This window comes from Manacus candei, unplaced genomic scaffold, assembly GCF_025592945.1.
Source record: "Manacus candei isolate 608988 ecotype Guabito, Panama unplaced genomic scaffold, ASM2559294v1 h1tg000018l, whole genome shotgun sequence".
In the NCBI taxonomy this organism is placed as follows: Eukaryota; Metazoa; Chordata; class Aves; order Passeriformes; family Pipridae; genus Manacus; species Manacus candei.
Genome location: NW_026138066.1, coordinates 22,615,203 through 22,635,769, shown reverse-complemented (window position 1 = coordinate 22,635,769; position 20,567 = coordinate 22,615,203). Strand labels below are relative to the sequence as shown.

At 40.4% G+C, this 20,567-nt stretch overlaps 1 protein-coding gene across 2 annotated transcripts in view; it reads left to right on the top strand.

Annotated features, from left to right (window-relative positions):
* The window catches only part of PTPRO (protein tyrosine phosphatase receptor type O), a 153,563-nt gene that overhangs the window by 114,318 nt on the left and 18,678 nt on the right, over nt 1-20,567 (top strand). The window contains exons 11-17 of one of the 2 annotated variants that reach the window (XM_051784418.1): nt 3,671-3,822; nt 7,495-7,615; nt 10,530-10,669; nt 13,297-13,429; nt 14,792-14,912; nt 16,800-16,868; nt 20,281-20,364. In XM_051784418.1, coding sequence (XP_051640378.1) covers nt 3,671-3,822; nt 7,495-7,615; nt 10,530-10,669; nt 13,297-13,429; nt 14,792-14,912; nt 16,800-16,868; nt 20,281-20,364 — 820 coding nt within the window. The remainder of the gene's footprint in view (nt 1-3,670; nt 3,823-7,494; nt 7,616-10,529; nt 10,670-13,296; nt 13,430-14,791; nt 14,913-16,799; nt 16,869-20,280; nt 20,365-20,567) is intronic. The other variant, XM_051784419.1, reaches the window with a different exon arrangement.

Here is a 20,567-nt window from a genome sequence, read left to right as displayed (position 1 = left end):
TCCAAATCCTCCACTCCTGCCAGTTGCCACATTACTTGAGTGGTTCATCAACGCTGCTTTTTCAGAATACTGATGGAAATGTTAAGTAGCAATGAGCTAATAAAATCACACCATGATTTTTAAGTGAAGAGTCCTAACAAAGAAAACTGATTTGGTTAAATTACAAGTGCTTATCAATAAATGGTCACCACACTCCTATCTTCTGATTGCCTTATTACTTGCAATCTCTTCAACTTTGTCCAGGGACTGCTGATGGGCTAACTTGTGAGAACATGGCATGCCAGTTTGTCAAGTCTGCAGGTTTGAAATGTTTGTTCCCCCTAGGTGCTGCCTTTTCACTCTTTCTAGTTATCAAGGGGATGCAGAGTTCTTTATCACCCTCGGCCTCTTTCTTTCCAGAGAGGGAACAGATGGTTTTATGGAGCACTTGGTCTCTTTCTGCATCATTCCAAAAGCACTAACTCCCCTGCACAGGTTGCCAGGAATTAAAACAAATAACAAACCACACCAAAAAGCCCTTAAATTTTAACATACTGGAGTGGAGGTTTCATAGTCTTGACACTACACCATCTGTCAGTTCTTCTGTGTATAACTGGAGAGCTAACCTCTGCACCTGGAACATAAGCTTGAGTTTTAAAAACAAAGTAGAAGGATCATCTGGGAGTTTGGGAATGCACCTTGCAGAAAGCTCAGAGTGGATAAACCATTTCCCTAAAGCAGGATCCCACTGCTTGTATGGAGTCTCTAGTGAGGCTGGGGCTTTACTGAACTGCAGTACTTGAATAAAAAGGGTATTACAAGACACCAGATGATATATAGCTCTCTCCCATGACAACTAGTCAGATGTCCCCAGGAGCATCGAGGAGATTTGGGGGATCCAAGAGACTTGTCAGAAGCAGCATTTGTTCTCTCAGGCTCCTGCAGCAGCAGTTGAACACTGTTATTTTAACTCAGGGAGAGATTGTGGTGCTGCCAGTGTTGCTGTGGTGACTAATGAGTTTAATGCCACCTGCTGTAAACAGCTGGATTTAAAGCAATCAAAAGTAAGGACTCTTTAAACCACCAGCATTTTGTTTTTACAATGAGAATGCTTTTATCTTTGGAGAAGCAAAAGGAGTGAGAAAGACAGAGAGTCTTCTTGATGTTGGGGACTGTCATCACATCTGCTGCCTGTGGATGCTTTTAGCTGTCACTTTGGACCAGGTCAGCAGTGGGATGGAATTTCCTACAGCCTCTCTGTGCCACTCAGCTCCCAGTGGCACGTGGAGCTGGGGGAGTGTGTCACACAAGCCTTGGTCTCATTTGACATGTGCTGGACATTCACTGTAAGACACCTAAAACAAACATTTGTGTGAACATTAAGAGGGAAAGCATGTCGTCAATAATGAGGTACAGGGGGAAGTTACTATTAGTGTATAATATTCATGCCAGTTGTGACCTTAAATTGTAAGGAATACACAATCTGTGAGAAGGGATGGACTGGGAACTCTAGAAGTTAAAAGAAACATTACTTTGAATAAACTAGGCTTTTTCCTCTCAACAGCATAAAAGGGCATCTTCATGATGAATTTGGGAGAATAATCTTACTAAACGTTTCTAAATGGCTCTAAATTGTCCGTGCGTTGTATTTGCTGCCTTCCTCAGCGATTACTTCAGTAAATCTTCTCGCCAACGAATATCTCAGTGCCAAAGTCATAGGAGCCTCCGTGAAAGCAGCAGTGACATCTTGTGGCCCCTTCAGACAGACCCGAGCTCCGAGGCCGTCCTGCGTCTCCTCTCGGCTGCTGGAAGAACCCGCAGCTGTGCTGGTGTCCAGGACCCTGGTGGTAGGGAGGCAGCTGCGTCTGACCTGCCCTTGCACAAACACGCTGGACTCCACGGGGCATGTTCAGAGGAAGATCAATCAGTCCATACCATTTCCCCTACGCTGCTGCCTGAGAATCTGCCAAGCATATAGAGATTCAACCTGTTTTATCCAGGTTATCCCACTGCTATCACTTTGAGAGCGTGTTGAGATCTTTACTCATCACTGACTTTCACTTTTGGGTTTCCACTCAGTGTTAACTCCTCACTGGGAACCTGCAGCTTCTGATTAGGCAATCAAGGTGTGCTGACCAACTATACTCCCTCTGCAGTTAGTGGGGACACACCTCCAGGAGGTAATTCTCATCTTAAATATCTATTTTAGGAGGAGATGAGTTGTTCTGGAGCTTGCCGTCTTTCTTCTGCCGTCCCACATATGAGCAGTGCCAGTGACCAGGAGTGCCACAAACGGGGCAGGCAAAACAGGATGTGGCACAGCAGCTGGCATGGCAGCTTGTGCAGAAGGGCGTGCAGGGAGAGTGCTGAAGCCCTGCCAACTCAACCAGGGAGCAATGGTGCCCACCTGCCAGAAAGCCATAGACTCCCTGAGCTCCACACCCACCGTGGCCAATGCAGCTGCCCAGGCAGAGCTCCAGTGGGAATTTGTGGTGCCCCAGGTGCCAGCTGCAGGGAGTGCCCTGCTTTTAGGCCAGCACCAACAGCAGAAGTGAGCAACCCCATGGGAGGTGTGCCCAAGTAGGGAACTCCTCTGCTCAGTGACAGAGCTCCATGGGAAGCTGCTGGGAGAAGTTTCTCAGTTGCCAGCCCTCATTCTTTAGAGGGACTCCAACTTACCAGATGTCTGCTGGAAATACAGCAAAGCAAAGTATGTGGGGTGTAAAACTTCCTGACACAGATGGTGAGAGACCCAACTAGGGCAGGTGGTCGACTCACAACCCCTGTAGGTATTTGCAAGACATGGGTGTGTTGCTTAGGAACATGGTTTAGTGATGGACATGGCAGTGCTGGGTTAATGACTGGACTCAATCTTAAAGGTTTTTTCCACTCTAAGTGATTCTATGGTTCTTGGGCTGCACAGAGAGCCAAGGACTTGCTGGCAGCTCCAGCACAAAACAAGCCATCAAACAGCCTGTGGTGGGGCAGTCTGAGCTGTGCAGCACAGAGGACAGTACTGGGCAGGAGCTGAGTGTGGGGAGGAAGAGGATGAAGAAGAGCTGTTTCACCTTAGACCTAATAATGTAGCTACCACGTGCCTGTAGGTTGGACACTTGGTGCTCAGGTGACTTAGCTGTGGCTGCCCTCTGTGGTGGTGGGACTTTCACCCTGGGAGAAAGGTGGTCATAACTTCCATGCAAAAAGTTGTTCTTTGTAAAACTGCAGGTTTTGGGCTTTTCCTCCTAGAAAGATGTAAGCTCAGTGATAAGACAGTATGTTTTCCTGTGGAAAAGCTTTTACAATTATTTAATGTACCAATTCAGTATTTCTTTTCAGTGCAATAACATGATGAAGCAATATGTGAGGCTTTTAGCTTGATTTTGAATTCCAATTATAAATGCTGACTCAAAAAATTATTTGTATCAGCCAGTAGCTTTGTGATTTTTTTTTTTTAAACTGAAAGATTGCAAAAAGAAGTGTATTTTTGTTCTGATTATCTCCCAGGTTCAGTGACAGCTTTCACATCTTTCAGCTAAAGCTCAGATGCAGTAGCTTTTACTAACACTTTTCTGCTAACTTTGTGATATTCTCTTCACAACAGTATCCTTTGAAGAAGGATCCAGTTTATTACTAGATTTGGTAATCGACTGTGTTAGACCCTGTCTATAACACACGTACCTTCTTCCTTCAGCACCAGTGGCACCAGAGATTACCTCCACAGAATATTACAACCACCTTTTGTATGTCACCTGGACCTATGGAGGAGATGGTACTGACCTTTCTCATTCCAGGATGCTGCATTGGATGGTCATTGCAGAAGGAAAGAAGAAAATCAAGAAGAGTGTAAGTATGAGTAGGGACTGTGTTGCTCATTTCTCTGGGCTTTTTTTATTCTTTTTTTGGGGGGGAGGGAGGTGATGTTGCTTGCTTGGCTTGCTTTCCTGAGCTGATAACTTTGTATTACAAAGTTGCAGCAAGTTTAAAGTTTCACAGATATCAAAATAGCCAGAGAACAAAACGTTTCTATGGTAATCCAGTAATTTGGATAATTTAAAAATATCTTATAAACTTCTGAGCTGCAGACAGTAAAACAGTATTTTTTTTATTGAACAGATGCAGTCTTTTCAATTTTTAGGTATTAATAACCAGAGTACATTACTGGCTGAGCTTTTTTAGTTGATTCAAGCCAGGTGCTATCACTTTCCATTTTCTGACTTCATTAAAAAATCCCTATAAATTATGTGGTTTTCATTTTATGTTTGAATACAAGTTTCACTAACCAATGGGATGAGGATTTCACACAGAATGTGTGCACTTCTTAGAAAACTTTGCTAGACATTTAGATGATTTCTTGCTACATTCTCTTGAACATTTTGAAAATTCACTTAGAAAAAGAAATCTGGCGGCACCAATTATGGATTAAAGTCATGGCACTGCAAGGTAGTGAGATGCAGGTTTAAGCTAAAGAGCAGCCCCTGGACTTACAGTGAGAAGTGTTTGCAATAGTGGTGGAGCACTGCAGAACAGGAATGTGTACAGCCAGAAGTGGAGTTCCATACAGCTTGTGGCCTGTGACTGTCTTTACACCAGTATTGACCTTTCAATAGTTGGCAGGAAGAAAGTGTTCAGTCTTTTTCAAGGGAAAGGTGTCTAGTCTTTTTCAAGGGAAAGTTTTCTATTCTACTTAAGACTTAGCAGATGCTGAATTGAAAGTGTATTTTCAGCAGAAGTGCAAATTCATCAACAATTTTTGTTTGGGTTTATGTGCAGTAACCTGCATAGCTTTCATTGGATTCCTTATGGCTGCAAGAGTGCATCCATCTGGAGCTAGTTCCAGCATGAATCTGATTATGTGATTAGAACTGATAATGTTTCTGAACAGCAGGAACTTTCAGTATTTGGATCTTTGTTCCAAACAAAGAAGAAAACTCTATATTTTATTTTTTTGCCTACAAATAAAATATTCTAATAACTAAATTCTAAAAAATTTTTGCAATTATATCCCTCTCTTCCTTCTAAAAGTCATGATCTTGGTAAGGTTATTATTCTTCTAGTAAAAATCTAATTTCTCTACCATTCATAGAATCATAGAATCAGCCAGGTTGGAAAGGACCTCCGAGATCATCAAGTCCAACCCTTGATCCAACACCGCTGTGGTTACCAGACTATGGCACTGATGCCACATCCAGTCTCATCTTAAAGACCTCCAGGGATGGAGAATCCACCATTTCCCTGGGCAGCCCATTCCAATGTCTGATTACCCTCTCTGGAAAGAATTTCCTCCTAATATCCAACCTAAACCTCCCCTGGCACAGCTTAAGACCAAGCCCTCTTGTCTTACTGATAGCTGCCTGGGAGAAGAGACCAACCCCCACCTGGCTACAACCTCCTGTCAGGGAGTTGTAGAGAGTGATGAGGTCTCCCCTGAGCCTCCTCTTCTCCAGGCTGAACAGCCCCAGCTCCCTCAGCCTCTCCTCATAGGACTTTTGCTTAAGTCCCTTCCCCAGCCTTGTTGCTCTTCTCTGGACCTGCTCCAGCACCTCAATGTCCTTCCTGAACTGAGGGGTCCAGACTCGTGCTAGCTGGGTCTGATCCCTTGTCCATCCTGTAGGTGCTGTGTGATTGCACCCAGGATGATCTGCTCCATAACCTTGCCAGGCACTGAGGTCAGGCTGACAGGTCTGGAGTTTCCTGGGTCCTCCTTCTGGCCCTTTTTGTGGATCAGTGTGACATTCACCGACTTCCAATCATTCGAGACCTGCCCAGTGAGCCAGGACTGTTGGTAGATGATGGAGAGAGGCTTGGTGAGCTCTTCTGCCAACTCCCTCATCACCCTTGGGTGGATCCCATCTGGTCCCACAGACTTATGAGGATCCAAGTGGCTCAGCAGGTTACTGTTTCCTCCTGGATTACAGGGGGGCTATTCAGCTTCTTATCTCTGTCTACCAGCTCCAGAAGCCAGCTGTCCTCAGGACAACCCGTCTTACTGTTGAAAACTAAGGTAAAGAAGGTGTTAAATCCCTCAGCCTTTTCCTCATCTTTGATAACTATGTTCCCACCCATGTCCAATAAAGAATGGAGGTTTTCCTTGCCCCTCCTTTTGCTATGTATCTGTAGAAAGACTTTTTGTTATCCTTAACAGAAGTGGCAAGATTGAGTTCAAATTGTTCCTCCATTGAATATGAAAACTGTATATTAAATGAACATAAAATAAACATTTAATATGAAATCAAATTAAAAACAAAATCAAATATGTAATTTTACCCTAAACAAAAGACTAAAAATAGAGGGTATCTACAATACAGTATATCCACAAATAAAATAAAAGCTTTAGAGATGTCTTTAGAAATGTTTGTCTTTATATCTTTTCAAGATAAGGGAACACAGAGAGCATTCTTTAGGAAAATCCTACAACGACCTATTTACAACTAACTTTTATGGTCCTGCTCATATGGGTAATTACGGGTACACACTTGCAGGCATAAGAGTGTACCTGTTCTCCTAAACTCTTAGTCACTATATTGCAATCTCATAATGTGATTTACTGAAATTATTAAGATTGTTATTATGGTTGTTTTTCTTAGGGGATTATTGAAATAAATAGGAAACACTGTCAGACAATGCTGACTTTTTCTTCCTGCTCCTTGTGTATTTCCCAAGTCTCCGTAGGAGTTGGTCAGATTTTAGAGAAGTGATGAAAAGTTTGTGCAGAGCCCCGTTAGTCTTTATTCACAACTGTCAATTTCTCTTGCAACTGAAAACTTAATCTTGAAACTTGACTATGAAAACCAGCATGAGATTCCTGAACATGCCCTTTGTAGATAGTGTACAAGTGCTCCAAAAACAGTCTGTTTTGAGTTCTGTGTCCTTCTCCATGACCCTGGAGAAATGAGGAGGCTACCACTATAATAACAGGGAGAAGTTATTCACAATCTTCTGAAGCTCAGCTCAGTTTTGAGTCATATCTGATTTCAAACTTGCAGATGAATGAACTCAGACCCTGAGATCTATTGTCAAGTCAACAGGTCTCCTGGCAGGTGTTAGACTTGCCAAGGTGGATTTAATTTTCAGGTTTGTAGGATATATAAAGGCTTTGCCTACATGTTGCTTGTGTGCTCTTCTTGGAGGTATCTGACCTGATTTAAATTCCTCTAGAATTGCAGGGGACCCAAGTCCATGGCTTGTTTAGCATTTTAGCATTTTGCACAACTTGAAAAATCTAGATGCAAGAGTCCTCTCAGTGTGTGAGGGAGATTTTCTTTCTCCATAAATTTTCATATGGAAAGTGCAGCCTGAGATTGTCTTGTTTTTGCATTGTGCTATTCTGCCAAACATTAATGCTTTCATAGTTTTTGTCAGTGGGAACTGGTTCATGTAGCAAGCCTGGACTATGCAGGAGACATCTGCTGTGATGCACAGAACTTCCTTTGTAATATATTAAGTAACCAGATTAATTTTACAAGGAAGGTGTATGGTGTGCATCATATTTAAGTTGGTGTGTGTCTAATTATTCAGGTGACACGCAATGTGATGACTGCAGTGTTGAGCTTGCCTCCGGGGGACATTTACAACCTTTCAGTGATTGCTTGTACTGAAAGAGGCAGCAATACTTCCCTGCCCCAGCTTGTGAAACTGGGTAAGAAAAGTTTGTTTGTAAATTATTAACTCACTCCTTCTCTCGTTTGACTGTAAAAGTAACTCTGTCAGCAGATGCAGCACCTTCCTTGTTTCAGAATTATGTACCTGTGACCCCATTTCTTTTGCAAAGCTGCAATTTTCACCTCACCTTGCTGTGAATATTGTTTCGTTCCTGCATGTGAAGCTACTCTTCTAAAATAGTTTTGCTCAAGTAAGAGTGTCAGAATTTGACTGTAAATGGAAGTAGGAGAGTGGAAATCACTTAGTGCCTCTCTGAGACAACAACACACCTTCATAGTTGCTTCCCTAAGGTCTTGAACACATGCAGGTTTTGAGAATGGCAACTCAGACTTCACAGATTGATTTTTCAATAAAAAGCAGAACCTTCCTTGTTTCTGAGAAGCCTATTTCTGGGTCTGCACTCCTGGCAGATGCCACCTGCTCTGCTTTCCTGTCTCCCCTCCTGTCTTCCTGGACATCTGCATAGTCTTCAAACAACAAAAATATACCCTTAAATAACATCAATGACAGTGCTCTTGAGAAAAACAGTCAGATTTGTGCTTGTGGAATCCACCTTTGTTATAAGTGAAATATGTGTAATGTACTCAAAGAAATGAAAGATGACTTGAGAACTTGATCCTTAAGGAAAGACTTTAAAATGTGACTTTCTGTCTAACATCTTCCTTTACCTGGGAGGAAGACTAGACACTGCACCATTGTACCTTAAGAAATTTTATTTCTCTTTTGAATGTACTTAGAATTGTTGAGTCTTAGGTACCTAAAATTGTGAAATTTCCCAGTGTGCCAGACTGCTCTAGCAGGCATTAACTCCACTGTGAAGGTGGGTAAAGAAAAGTTTGTGATTTCAAACTGGATTATCTTCCCTACATGAATAATAAACCTTTTGTGAGTCACAGTGAAAGAAGTGAGTTTAAAGTACTCTATAATTTCTAATTGGATTAGGGGTATTGAAGCAACCATTGTCCTTTTATGTTTTTCAAAACTCTTAGTCAAATTGCTTAAACGGCGCTGGGCTAAGCAGTGCAGAGACAACAATCTGAAGTTCTTCCAGGTCTTTTGACCAAAGGCAATGTTTGAAAGATGTAGACAAATTCTATGAATCTCTTCTTCCCTTTGCAAGCCCTGTCCACTGTTTCCCCCATGCCTTTTTTCTGTGTGCAGTTACGTGTGTGTTTGTCCCTGTGGCTGAGTGGGTGAGTGTGTGAGGGTGCTACAATTGTCCAAAGATTCTTGGGAGGTGTTTCAAAATACCACCTAGCTTTATCTTTCAGACTTATTCATGTTGTACACCCTGCAGCACAGTTGTATCCTCCTGTACTTTCCTTAAGGACAGGCACTTATTGAACTGAGGGGGGTATTTCACCTCTCATTTACAACAACTAAAAGGTGGAATGAATTATGTTTTGATAAATCCCTTCTAGACTTCTGCCTGTGGGTTCTTCATTGGGTTGAGTTGTGGGTTTTTTTTCCTTTATGATGTCTGAACTTTGAATAGACAGTAGTAGGGGTGTTTTACCAGAGGTTTTCCTTCTCTCTGTTTCTCAGAGGAGCAATGGGAATTGTAATTAGCAGTAGTGGAAACTGAGTCTAAGTGATAGACGACTTGGCACTTGGCAGTCATTTAAGCATTCCTGCCAAATACTCTTCCCTCCATGATGTTTGCTTCATCCTGGCAACTTTCCACTTGCAGAAAAATCGAGCCATTTGCTGGAGGCAAAGGGAGGATTTGCTTGGGATGGTGCCCAAACGCAAACCTCATATTTTAATTGAGGCCATTTTTTTACCTGGAGTGAGGGATGGAATGTGTTTCTGAATCCAAGAGCAGATATATGGGTGTAATTATGGGAGAGGGATGCTTTCCTTTGTAGTGCTGGGATAATATATACACTGCAATCCCTGTGACACACGTGAATGTGCTTCAGTCCCTGCCCAACTCTCTCCATAATGCCAATGTAATTTTGGCAGCCTCCAACACAGATCTGATTGTTTCAGGATCAGATACATCTCCAAAATGCCTATAACTACTTGAACAAGTCCTTTGTGCCCTTTCATGTAGTGGATCTTACACATCACATCCAGGTTCCTGTGACAGCATCTCACAGAATGAGACTAACAAATTATTTGTGAAGGAAAACAATAAAACCAAAACGTTCTTGTGCATCACTCATTTTATGCAGTGTGTCAAAATCCTGGAATCAGTCCAATAATTGAGAATGACAGCTTTAATTAAACATCCATAGATGAGGAAATCTGAAAACTGTGGAGAACAGTTCAGAAGTGTACAGCCCAAACTTCACAACCTCTAGAGGCAAACCAGAAGAGCCAGGATGCCTAAGGCCCTTAAATGTTAGCCTGGGGAAAAAAAAACAAAAACCAAAAAGACTGCAAGTGTTTGTTTAAACTGATAATTGACTAAATATTTCTTCTGCAACAATTAAATGAACCTAGACAGTCTTTGCTTGTGGGAAGCTGCTTCTTTATCATCTCCTGGGGCAGGCCTTGAGAAGAAGAGCTTTCTCAGGCCAAATGTGTTGCTAACAGGTGGACAGTCATCTTCTCTGAAAGAGTCTCTGCTAACATTGTTCTATTAATAGAATCCACTGATCATCCTCAAACAAGGGCTCTGCTGAAAAGGGAAGTGAAGTAATTATCCATCTGTCCAAATAGAGAACAGTTTAAATAGAGAAGAAAAACCAACACACTTCATCATCTTCCCATTTTACAGTGGTAGTCTATCATCATGAGAGGTTTTACACTGGTAGATTTTATCTGAAGGAAATGAAGGATAGAAGGGCATCCGGCACTGCTTTCATTTTTTTTCATTTTTCTCAGTTGTCTGAAAACTTAAAGATAAGCTTAATAAAAGGAGATATTTTTTTTCTCTTAATCAGAACCAGCGCCTCCAAAATCATTGTTTGCTGTCAACAAGACTCAGACGTCTGTGACGCTGCTGTGGGTGGAAGAAGGAGTGGCTGATTTTTTTGAAGTCTACTGCCAGCAGGCTGGATCTGGTCAGGAAACAAAAGTCCAGGTATGTAAGCATCTCTTCTTTGGTTTCTGCTCTTCATCTCTGAAACTGAGACTGGGCCTTGCATCTTTTTGGTTTGGCTTCTGCTATTTGGCATGTGCATGTAAAGCCCAGTGACATTTTATACCTAATGTGATAACGTGGCTCAGAATTAAACCTTTAAAAGCTAAACTACTAAAGCATTTCGAATGCTAAAATATTTTGTTATTTTTCAATATTAAGATTGGCTTCTCTCTTATTGGTGAGATAACTAGTTGGACAGAAGCTATGTGAATCCAACGGTGTCAGGCTTTGGCTACTCGTGAAAATGGATCTAAAATGCCATGCAAAATCTAAAGGGCCACAAAACTAAGGGAATGTCAATTAGCAAGAAGGGAAAAATGGTCAGGTAACTTGATAAGGAATGGGAAAAAATAGACATATTTAGAGGCCATGAGATCTTTTATGCAGCATCTATTTATTTCTGGCACACTTTATTTCTGGTTTTGAGATCTGTTAAGTAGTAGTTCCAGTTAAGTTCAGTAGTAGCTTCATTGCTATTCAAAGAGTACCTTTCTGCTGCAAATGTGGCTGCTCCTCATGCATTTTGTCTCAGAGTATTTTCTTCAAGACTCACTTTCTCAGCCTCAGAAATGAACCTTCTTTTCTCTCTGTCCAGTTAGGTACTTGTGCTCAGAGGCCACCTGAATATAGGAGTGTTTAAACTGAAAATGCTGTTCAGTGCAAAATAGAGAGCAGTAGTAGATTTAATTCCTTGTCATTCAGTGCAACATGTGAGGTTTACTTTGTGGTTTAGCTGATGCTATAGTGAATCACTGTGAGCATATGCCATGAAACATCATTTTCTCATGTGGACTGTCACACATAAGGGGGAAACATTCGGGAAAGAAGTGAAAAATAAGCTAGTTAAACCACTGACTATCACAAAAGAGACTTGTGCACTCTTTAATCCTATGGCATACCAATCTGAATTATCTAATATTCTTTTAAAAGAGAAAAAGACACTGACTAAAGGCAAAAAAAATCTTTAAATGGACTTTAATCTTTTGGATAGTTTGGAATCCACATCTAGATTCCTGGTTTTTCACTCTGTATGGCTAAAGATCATGAACTCATTATCACTTAGCAGAGATTCAAAATAGCGATGCGATCAGGTAAGGAAGGTACCACAGGATTTGCAACTTTAGGGCAGAGCAGATCTGGTTTAAGAACATCAGGAAAAGACTGCTTCACTTGGCAGATGCTTCAGTGGATGTCACATTTGTTGACATGAATGTCTGGCACGGGGTAATGCGCAGAGATTGTCAGCTCACTGCTCATTGGATTCATCACTGTCTTTTCTGTCTCTATGAAGAAAATAGGAAAGGCTCCTTTTTTGAGCTGTAAGAAGGGATGCTTTCCAAATAAACTGGTGAAAATTCTTTGTGATTTTCCATGCTAATTACATGGACATTTTTTGTCCCTTTCCTCCATCTTTAAATCAGCAAAGTGGAAAGCAAGAGCTTTCCGGGTTTGAACATCTTGGATTTTGGTTGACTAATTTAAGTTTCCCAGAGGGGAAAATGGAAAACATCCAACCAAGTGCAAATGCCAAAGAGTGGCCTCTCCTTTCAGCTCAGGCAATAAGACTCTCCTCCCTTCTATTTATGCCCATGTGATTTCATCTGCATAATGCACCTCAGAATTGCACTGCAACAGGAGCCCTTGCAAGCCTAGGATTAGGCCAGGACTGAAAACAAGCTGTTGTAAATAATGCTTGAGACTTGTTACAGCATCTTGTACTCTCCATCTGGAGTTCATTCATAACACTTCCTTTTCTAAACTACTGGTTCAGTGTCTCTGTTTTTGCAACTCCAAACCACCCCTGGTTTTACTGGACACTATAAAAAATTGAGGACCTTCAGGAGTTTTAACTTTAAGTCAATGCACATGGAGTACTTGTGTTTGTTTTCATTTGTTTTATTGACATCTAAAAATGACAAAAGCCTTTACTGGGGTCATAGTAATTAAAACATTTTATAAATATGTTATTTAAAGAGTTTCTAGCTAGAAGAACTGAGGTGTAGGATGTCTGATCATAGTTATTACCAAAAGGCTCTGCTCTAGCTTTGTTTTTCACCTGGGCCACTCAAAGGGCTCACATCCAGAGGAGCTGCCTCAGAGGCAGAGATGACATGCATTCATATGAGGGTGCAGAGGTTGTGGCTGTCTTGGCTGTGCTTTGAATAAAAATAATTTTGCTTTCCTCCTGCCTGTATGGCTTAGTAACCAGAGCTCCTGAGCACTACCCACCTCTGAGGGTGTCCTGGAGGTCACAGCTCTTGCCCCCACCAGGCATGTGCCTGACCAGCCTGCTGTGAGGCACCCATACTCCCCTCCTCAAAAAGCATTGAGGTCCTTTGGCTGCTCTGGGCTGTTCTTGCTGCTGTTTTCACCCTATCCCTGTCCCCTTTTCTGCCAGACTACCTGTCTATTTTCAAGGGCAGGTCCTGATCACCTTCCCTGTGTTTCAAGGTGCTGATTTCTTTCGCCAGATCTTGCTTTATCCGGTCAATTATGTGGAGCACTGATTTGTGCTCGTGCATTTGCAGGAGAGACAAACTTCTGTGTGTTTTTCCCCATGTCCACAGGAACCTGTCACCGTCTCTTCACACGTCGTGACCATTTCCAGCCTAACCCCTGCCACTTCCTACAACTGCAGCGTGACCACCTTCAGCCACAACAGCCCCAGCATCCCCACTTTCATTGTGGTTTCCACCATGGGTAAGCAGCACTTCCCTGCTTTCTTCTTCCTTATCCAGCTTCATCTGTTTCCCCTTGCTTTCTAAAGCTGCTCTTTGTCATGTTGGCCCCAAGGGTTTTTCATGTCATGGAAAGGCTGCCAGATGTGGATGGGATGGGGAAGCAGCTTTAAAAAGTCCTTAGAAAAGTCCCCACTAGGGAGTTTGACTTGGGAAAATATAAAATAGAGGGTCAATTCTGTTCTGGGCTTTAGAAATCAGGGACCTAATTTGTGGTGTCAATACTGAACATCAGGGTAATGCTTGATGACATTTATGGAGAAAAATGTGTTCTCAGCCAATCCCAAACAAGAGGAAAAATCAAATTCATGAGCTGTTAAGGTTTTCTGCATTCATCAAAGAAGTGAGAGAGAAGGGGAAAGGCCACTGCAGGACATTGAGCAGTCCCAGCCAAAGGATGGAAGATCCCTAGACTTGTAATGAAGATTGGCTCTGTACTGGCTCTGAAATAAAAATAATGGTGTTGAACTGGTCAGAGCACTGGACTTTCCTTTAAAATCTCCCCTTCTCAGTGCTCAGTGTCATCTCTGCTTATCTGGGGAATTGCACAGCTTTAGTCACTTGTCCTGTACATAATACCACTCCATGATGGAGTTCAGTGGCTGATACTTAGATTAAAAATCTCCGTGCTTTTTAATCTAAAAAATGCTTCCATAGAAACTGTGAATGTAAAGTTATTCTGAGCACACAAAGTAGAGAGATTTTAATATACAGTGAGCAGAAGAGGGTATCCAGTCTCATAGTAGTATAGTCCATAACCATGTAATATGAAACAAAATTAAATCAAGGTGTTGTTACTGAGAGTTGATTTCAGTCATTATTTAAAACAGAATATTTTGTTTAAATTTATCTTCCAGAGTAATTAATCAGTTTCAATCCACCCAGCAAATTACAGAGCCTCAGCCTATTATTTTGCTTCTGGGTCAGAAAAAGTATTGATTGTTGTTGAAGAACAACTTCTGAGTTGAAATGTGATGATCAACATAGATGATGGTGAATATCTGTATTTTATGTTACCATCACCATTTTCTCTTGCGTTGTGAATGTCAGTTAAGAAGGAAAAAAAAAACCAAATCAGAAATGCCAAAGTTTAACAAAAATGCCAGAGTGAAGTCAAAAGAAATTTCTTAAGCCAAAGAAATATTCTAAGAGAAAAAACCTGGTTAAAACCTTGCTTTATTTCTTGTGGCAGATTTTCCTCTCTGCAACACTCTGAACTAGTTCAGTTTAAAAAAAATAGCACTATCATAATTCAGGGCAAAACAAAACAAAGTTGTCACTGCTTCTGAATTGAATAACTGAGAATCATTTTTTGCATTTACAGTCACTGAGATGAATCCCAATGTAGTGGTAATCTCTGTGTTAGCCATCCTGAGTATCCTTCTGATTGGACTGCTGCTGGTGACTCTTATTGTACTCAGAAGAAAACACCTACAAATGGCCAGGTAAGTCCAGATTTATGCTAATTGCAAAAAAAAAAAAAAATCAGACAACAACAAACACATCATGACAATAGTTTCAATTAAGAATGTGCTACTCAAGATGCTTGTGAACAGGATGCCTTCAGAATAGTTGTTTTATTGCTGTTTAGGAGTAGCATGTCTTCTTCCTCTATCTACTTTCATTCTTGACCTGAGTTATAAGCCTCAACCTTTGTGTCATTTTGAGCTTTGCAAGACTTATTTATAAGGATTCTGTTGGGAATGTAAATGACAATTAGGATCTGAGGCAACCAGACACAAGCAGGACACCAGGATGTTTCATGAGTCTTTCATATGGTTTGGAACAGATTTTCCATATGAGGAGATAACATGGTTTGTTCATCAGGTCCAGGATGATGCATTTTGGAGGCCATGTGAGGCCTGAGCCCTGGCAGCCAAACCCCTGGGGTGAGGCAAGATGTGCCCAGTGTCCTGAGATCTCTCTCTAGAGTATTTGCTGGTCTGCCCTCAAATGGGAACTGCAGCTTGGGCTCACCTAAATCTTGTGTTTCTATGCAGTCAGGGTGCAGCCATCTATGCACAGAGACAGATGAACCCAGGAGGATCTCATGTTCTGCTGTTCACTCATATCATTAATGATCCCATTTTGTTCTGACGCACAGAGGAAGGGAAAAATTATCTTTTTTCTGACAGAACCTTCAGCTGTCTGCACCAGTCACGTGTACCTGGCTATTGAAACTCAATTTCCTTTTTTTTAGGTGATCTTACCTGTATCAGTTGGCTTTTGTCTGGGTTATGTTATGGCATGTGTGATCTGCAGCAGTTTCTCCAAACCCTAGATATGTGTTTTACCTCCTAGTTTTGGACGTGTCATGGAGTCTTCATCCTTTAAAAAAATCTATGTAATATATTTTTTATTAATTTACTGTACCATGTCAAGAAAGGAAGTTATTTCATGTAAAAAAACTTTAGTGAAAAATCTTGCTCTTAACTACCTAGTAGATACTGTATTTTATGTGTTGTGTCTTGTCTGTGTATTCCATACAACAGATGACCACATCACACATATTTTTCAGGTTATCTCTTTCAGAGAACATTATGTGATTTATTCCTTTTACATGTAACTATCTCTGTGAAAATCCCAGCTAAATTAATTCTCTTTCCTATGTAATTACTGTGCAGGCAGCCCAAAGCTTTTTTTATTTTTTTCTCTTCATCACTGCTTCTAGCCACAGAAGATAAACATCCCAGAAGGAAATTTTAAAAAATAAATCCAATAAGAAGCTGCAATCAATTGTTTGCTTAAATCAAGAAATCAAAAACAGTCAAGTCAGTTTATAATTCATAGCCAAAAATAATGGACTTGTGATAAATTCCCTGGAATGTTATTCAGGAATTCTTTTTCTTTTCCCCCCAATTATTTTCTCAACTTAAAATTACCATGGTCCTGCTAAAAGGACACAATTAAACATCTTCTCCTTAGAGTGGGGACAGTGAATATTTAGTATAGAAAGGTAAATATTTAGCATCGGTACTGAGGCCAGAAAACAGTGCTAGTGCTGGACTATGGAAAGCACAAATCTGGACAGAAGATGAGATCTATTTGAGAAATTTATTAACAACTTCTCCCTTGTTTCACTTCACTCTTTGTAAGCATTTTTAGGTAATTTTATCTCAGGTGGTGCTGAACATTTATTGGTTTTGGACGAGGGATTTGATTTTGTTAAGGGATTTCAGTTCCTTTTGTTACAGATTATCTCAGACTTAGTCACAAATGTGAGTGTTCAGCACTTTTCTGCAACTCCAAGATTTCTGTGTTAAATCAAGCTCACTGCAACCATTGTGAATCCAAAAATGTTAACTTTTTATCTAATGGTCTTCCTGAAACAGGGAATGTGGGGCTGGAACCTTTGTGAATTTTGCATCTTTAGAGAGAGATGGAAAGCTTCCCTATAACTGGTGAGTGTTTGAAGCAAAGCTTATGTTTTCTCCCATCTCTGCTTTTTGGCAAATATTATCTATAATGTTAAAGTGCCTATTTTTTATGTCATTGCTGTCCCTCTTTAGGATTAAACTACTATACCTGCTAATGTGGTATTTTATTCCTTGAATGTATTTTATTTTTTGAATGATGACTGAAGACATGCATTCTGTCACCTGCTGTTTTTAGTAGGGAATGATGTATATACATGTCAGCCAAGTTGAATAGATGTGTTTTGGGAGGATTTTTTTTTCCTTTCTCTTTCAGACATATTTTCTAAAATAACACAACTTTGGAAACTTGATCTATAAATCCATTAGCACTTCCATATATTTATATCCAGGAGTAAGCTTGCCTGTAGATGACTAATTAGCAACTGTCTTCATGCAGTGGCATTAATTAATATTTCCTTACACTGCAAGACAACTTCCTTACAATTGCAAGACTCCAATATACTGTAACTTAATGTTCAGTACTGTTAAAAAAAATAAATCCTAAACATATTCTTGCTAGTCTAGAAAACCACCTGCAAGGGTTGCAAGTACTGACTATGGACTCCAAACCATCACTGTCACCATCAGCTGAAAAGAAGTATTTGAACAAAGAAAGTCTGTAGGATTAGCTTTTATAGCAGTAAAAGGCTTTGAGAGCTACCTGACTGGCACCAGCATGGTCATTTCCACTCCTATTTTGATAATCAAATGAGTGGGGATGACAGACTCGAGGTTTGCAGTTTTGTCAGCAGAAATCTCTGCAAAAACCTTTTTCAAGGCAAGTCCAAGCACAGATATTTAAAAGCGTAACATCAGCCCCATTCCAGTATGTAAGGAGGAGAAAACATGTGCCTGGGTTTTACAGCCATGGTCAACTTTGTTGACAGCTAAGAAGTTGGAAAGAAGAGTTGGTGTGCAGGGAACTGCTTCCGTGATCTCATAGGACACAGCCTTCCAGCAGGGACGGGATTAAATGGTTTGACACCACAGTACAACAAGCCTTTTGCTAATAAGCATGCAAACTGAACTAACAAGCCCAGTGAATCTTGTCAATACCTCACTGTGCTGCTAATTAACTGGGTATTAAACAAGCTTCACTTGCTTGGTTCAGCTTTAATAGCAGCCAGCTGTATGCTGTATGCCATCTTTCAGCTTCTCTTGCTTGGACTATATTAATGGCAAAGAAGGCAGAAGATCAAACACTCACGTTAATTAAATAGCCAAGCTTGAATGAAATTATTAAACTGGCAACAGACGTTATTAAAACCATAAAAGGCTTTTTTTTTTTAATGGGAAGGGGAATTAATAGGTTTGGATGTGAAAGTGAAGGTTCTTGTTGCTTGATTTGGTGCATGTGTATGTATGTGTGTGTATATATCTATGTGTATATACACGTATGTATACACACACATAAATTATGTTATAAAAATATAAATTGGGGAAAATATTCCTGCTTAATATCTCCACAGTTTTATGTAACTGATGGCAGTGTGCCCTAATCCTGTGGTCCCTATTTATCTGAGAGTTGTTTTGTCTGCCTCTGTTGTCTAATGTGAAGACCAGATTCACCATCAATCCAGGCAGCCAAATGGTAAATATGGTACCAAAGAGAAGGATGAAGGAAACCCATTTTGCTTGGTGTCATTCCAGGGAACCTAGTAAGGGAGGTATGGGCATATCCACTGCTTCCTAAGGGAAGATCAGCTCAGCAGAGTTTTCAGGATATAAGCAGTCTCTGCCTCTCTTTCTTTAAGTAAAGTTGTTCAGTACATGTGAGCAGTATGTGAAAGACTACATAACTGCATGAAAACAATTTTGTATTTTCTGGGCAGTTACACATTTTTCATACATTGAATGAAATCAGTTGGTTTAGATATCAGAGCTCTTAATCAGTGAACAATATTAATTAGGTTTGCAAGCACATTAGCCCGTGATTTGATAAAGTGTGGAAAATTCTTGTGATGATTTGATGATGAAAGAGGCTCAGGCCTAAATAATTCCTTTTGCTTCTGTAGGGCAAGAGGAAGTAAAAACCTCACTTGGAGTTTTCCAAAGGAAATAGGTGTATTCCAGCTAAATCATCACTTCTCTCTTCTGAGCCTAAAGGAAACCTAATTGTGGCAGCAGAAATCTGTTTAGAGAAAACCAGATTTCATCCTCAGTTCAGTCCCACAGAGACTCAACAACTGATGAGCCCTAAGGCCTGATGCTGCAGTTGCTATGGCATATGATTAACTAGAACAGGCTCTTGCTTCTGGCTGACCCACACAATTCCTCCCAATGCCTGGGGAAGGTGCCCTGCAGAAACTGCACTGCCCATTTTCTTTACAGCAGCAAAACCCATTAAAGCATAACTTGCAGTTTTCACTATGTTTGGGCAGAAGTTTCCTCCACTGGTTGGAAGATTAAGATGAGAGATGATTACATTTTGACATGACTTGTTTGTCAGGGGAAAAAAAACAGTATCTACTGACTTTTAAGAGCCAAGAGTACTGAACAAGGAAATTTCACTTTGTAGTTCCTCTTTAGAACAGCTGCAGAAGGATGGTATTGCTTCTTAAGACAGCAGATTTGCTGAAGGGTTAAAAACACACTGAGGGTGTATTTGGCAAAAAAAAAACCACAAAACAGAAATCCTTCCACTGGAGAAATGTTTGTTTACTGGGTTAATGTGTAGCAGAATCTGGTAAATGGTTTGTAAATGATTTAGAAGTTTAGAATTATTTTGTACTCCAGTTTCCTTTAGCCACAATTAAACCTGATGTGAATATTTATTTGTAGAAACCACAGTTAGAAGAACTGTTTAAACCATGTTTAGCTGCAAACCTAAGAGATAATTTAAAGCACTCTCTAAAATGTTGTATGGATGCTTTCAGAAATCTGACTCAATGGAGAGTATTAGGAGACATTAGAAGCATCTGAATTTATATCTGATATAGATCTTCTGGTACCCACAGAATCACTTGCAGGAACAAACATGGGAGATTATAATAGCTGTATATGGTAAAAACAAGCCTTGTCAGTCCTGAAGTATCTTGAAACATCAGAAAATAGACTTAGTACCACCTATGTAATAGCTATAAACCTGTTGATGATATTTTCATACCCTTTTTACTCTTAAAATTTGGAATAACAGGTCTGAATCAATACTATAAAACACATTTATTTTAATCATATAGAATTTTATGTTGTATAGCTGAAAAACCTGCAGAGGGTGTCAGGCTGAGATCAGAAATTCTAGGGATGCTAATAATATTCTTAAGAAGTAAGTAAGGAGAAGGATTTATGGGATTAGCTGATTTTTAAAATAGAATTTGCTGATCTCCTGATTTCTGTTTGTCTTACTAACTCTCCTCACTTTTTCATCTTTATGTATGTTATCTATTAATGCTCACAGGCGTAGAAGTGTGTTTGCTTTCCTAACTCTGCTACCCTCATGCCTTTGGACTGATTATCTTTTGGCATTTTATATTAATCCTTGGTAAGTGATTTACTTGTTTTTCCATATGCAATGTGTAAACAGTGTTAATTCCTATTACATGAAAAATGTGGGATACCTTTGTTTTCAAACGGGTCGAAGCTCTTGAAGATACAATTTTCTTGTACTAGAACATGGATTGGAGAGGATGTGGGTACCAAAGTATTTGCTACCCTGCTTCATCTGGCTCGTCTGCTTATGCTCCA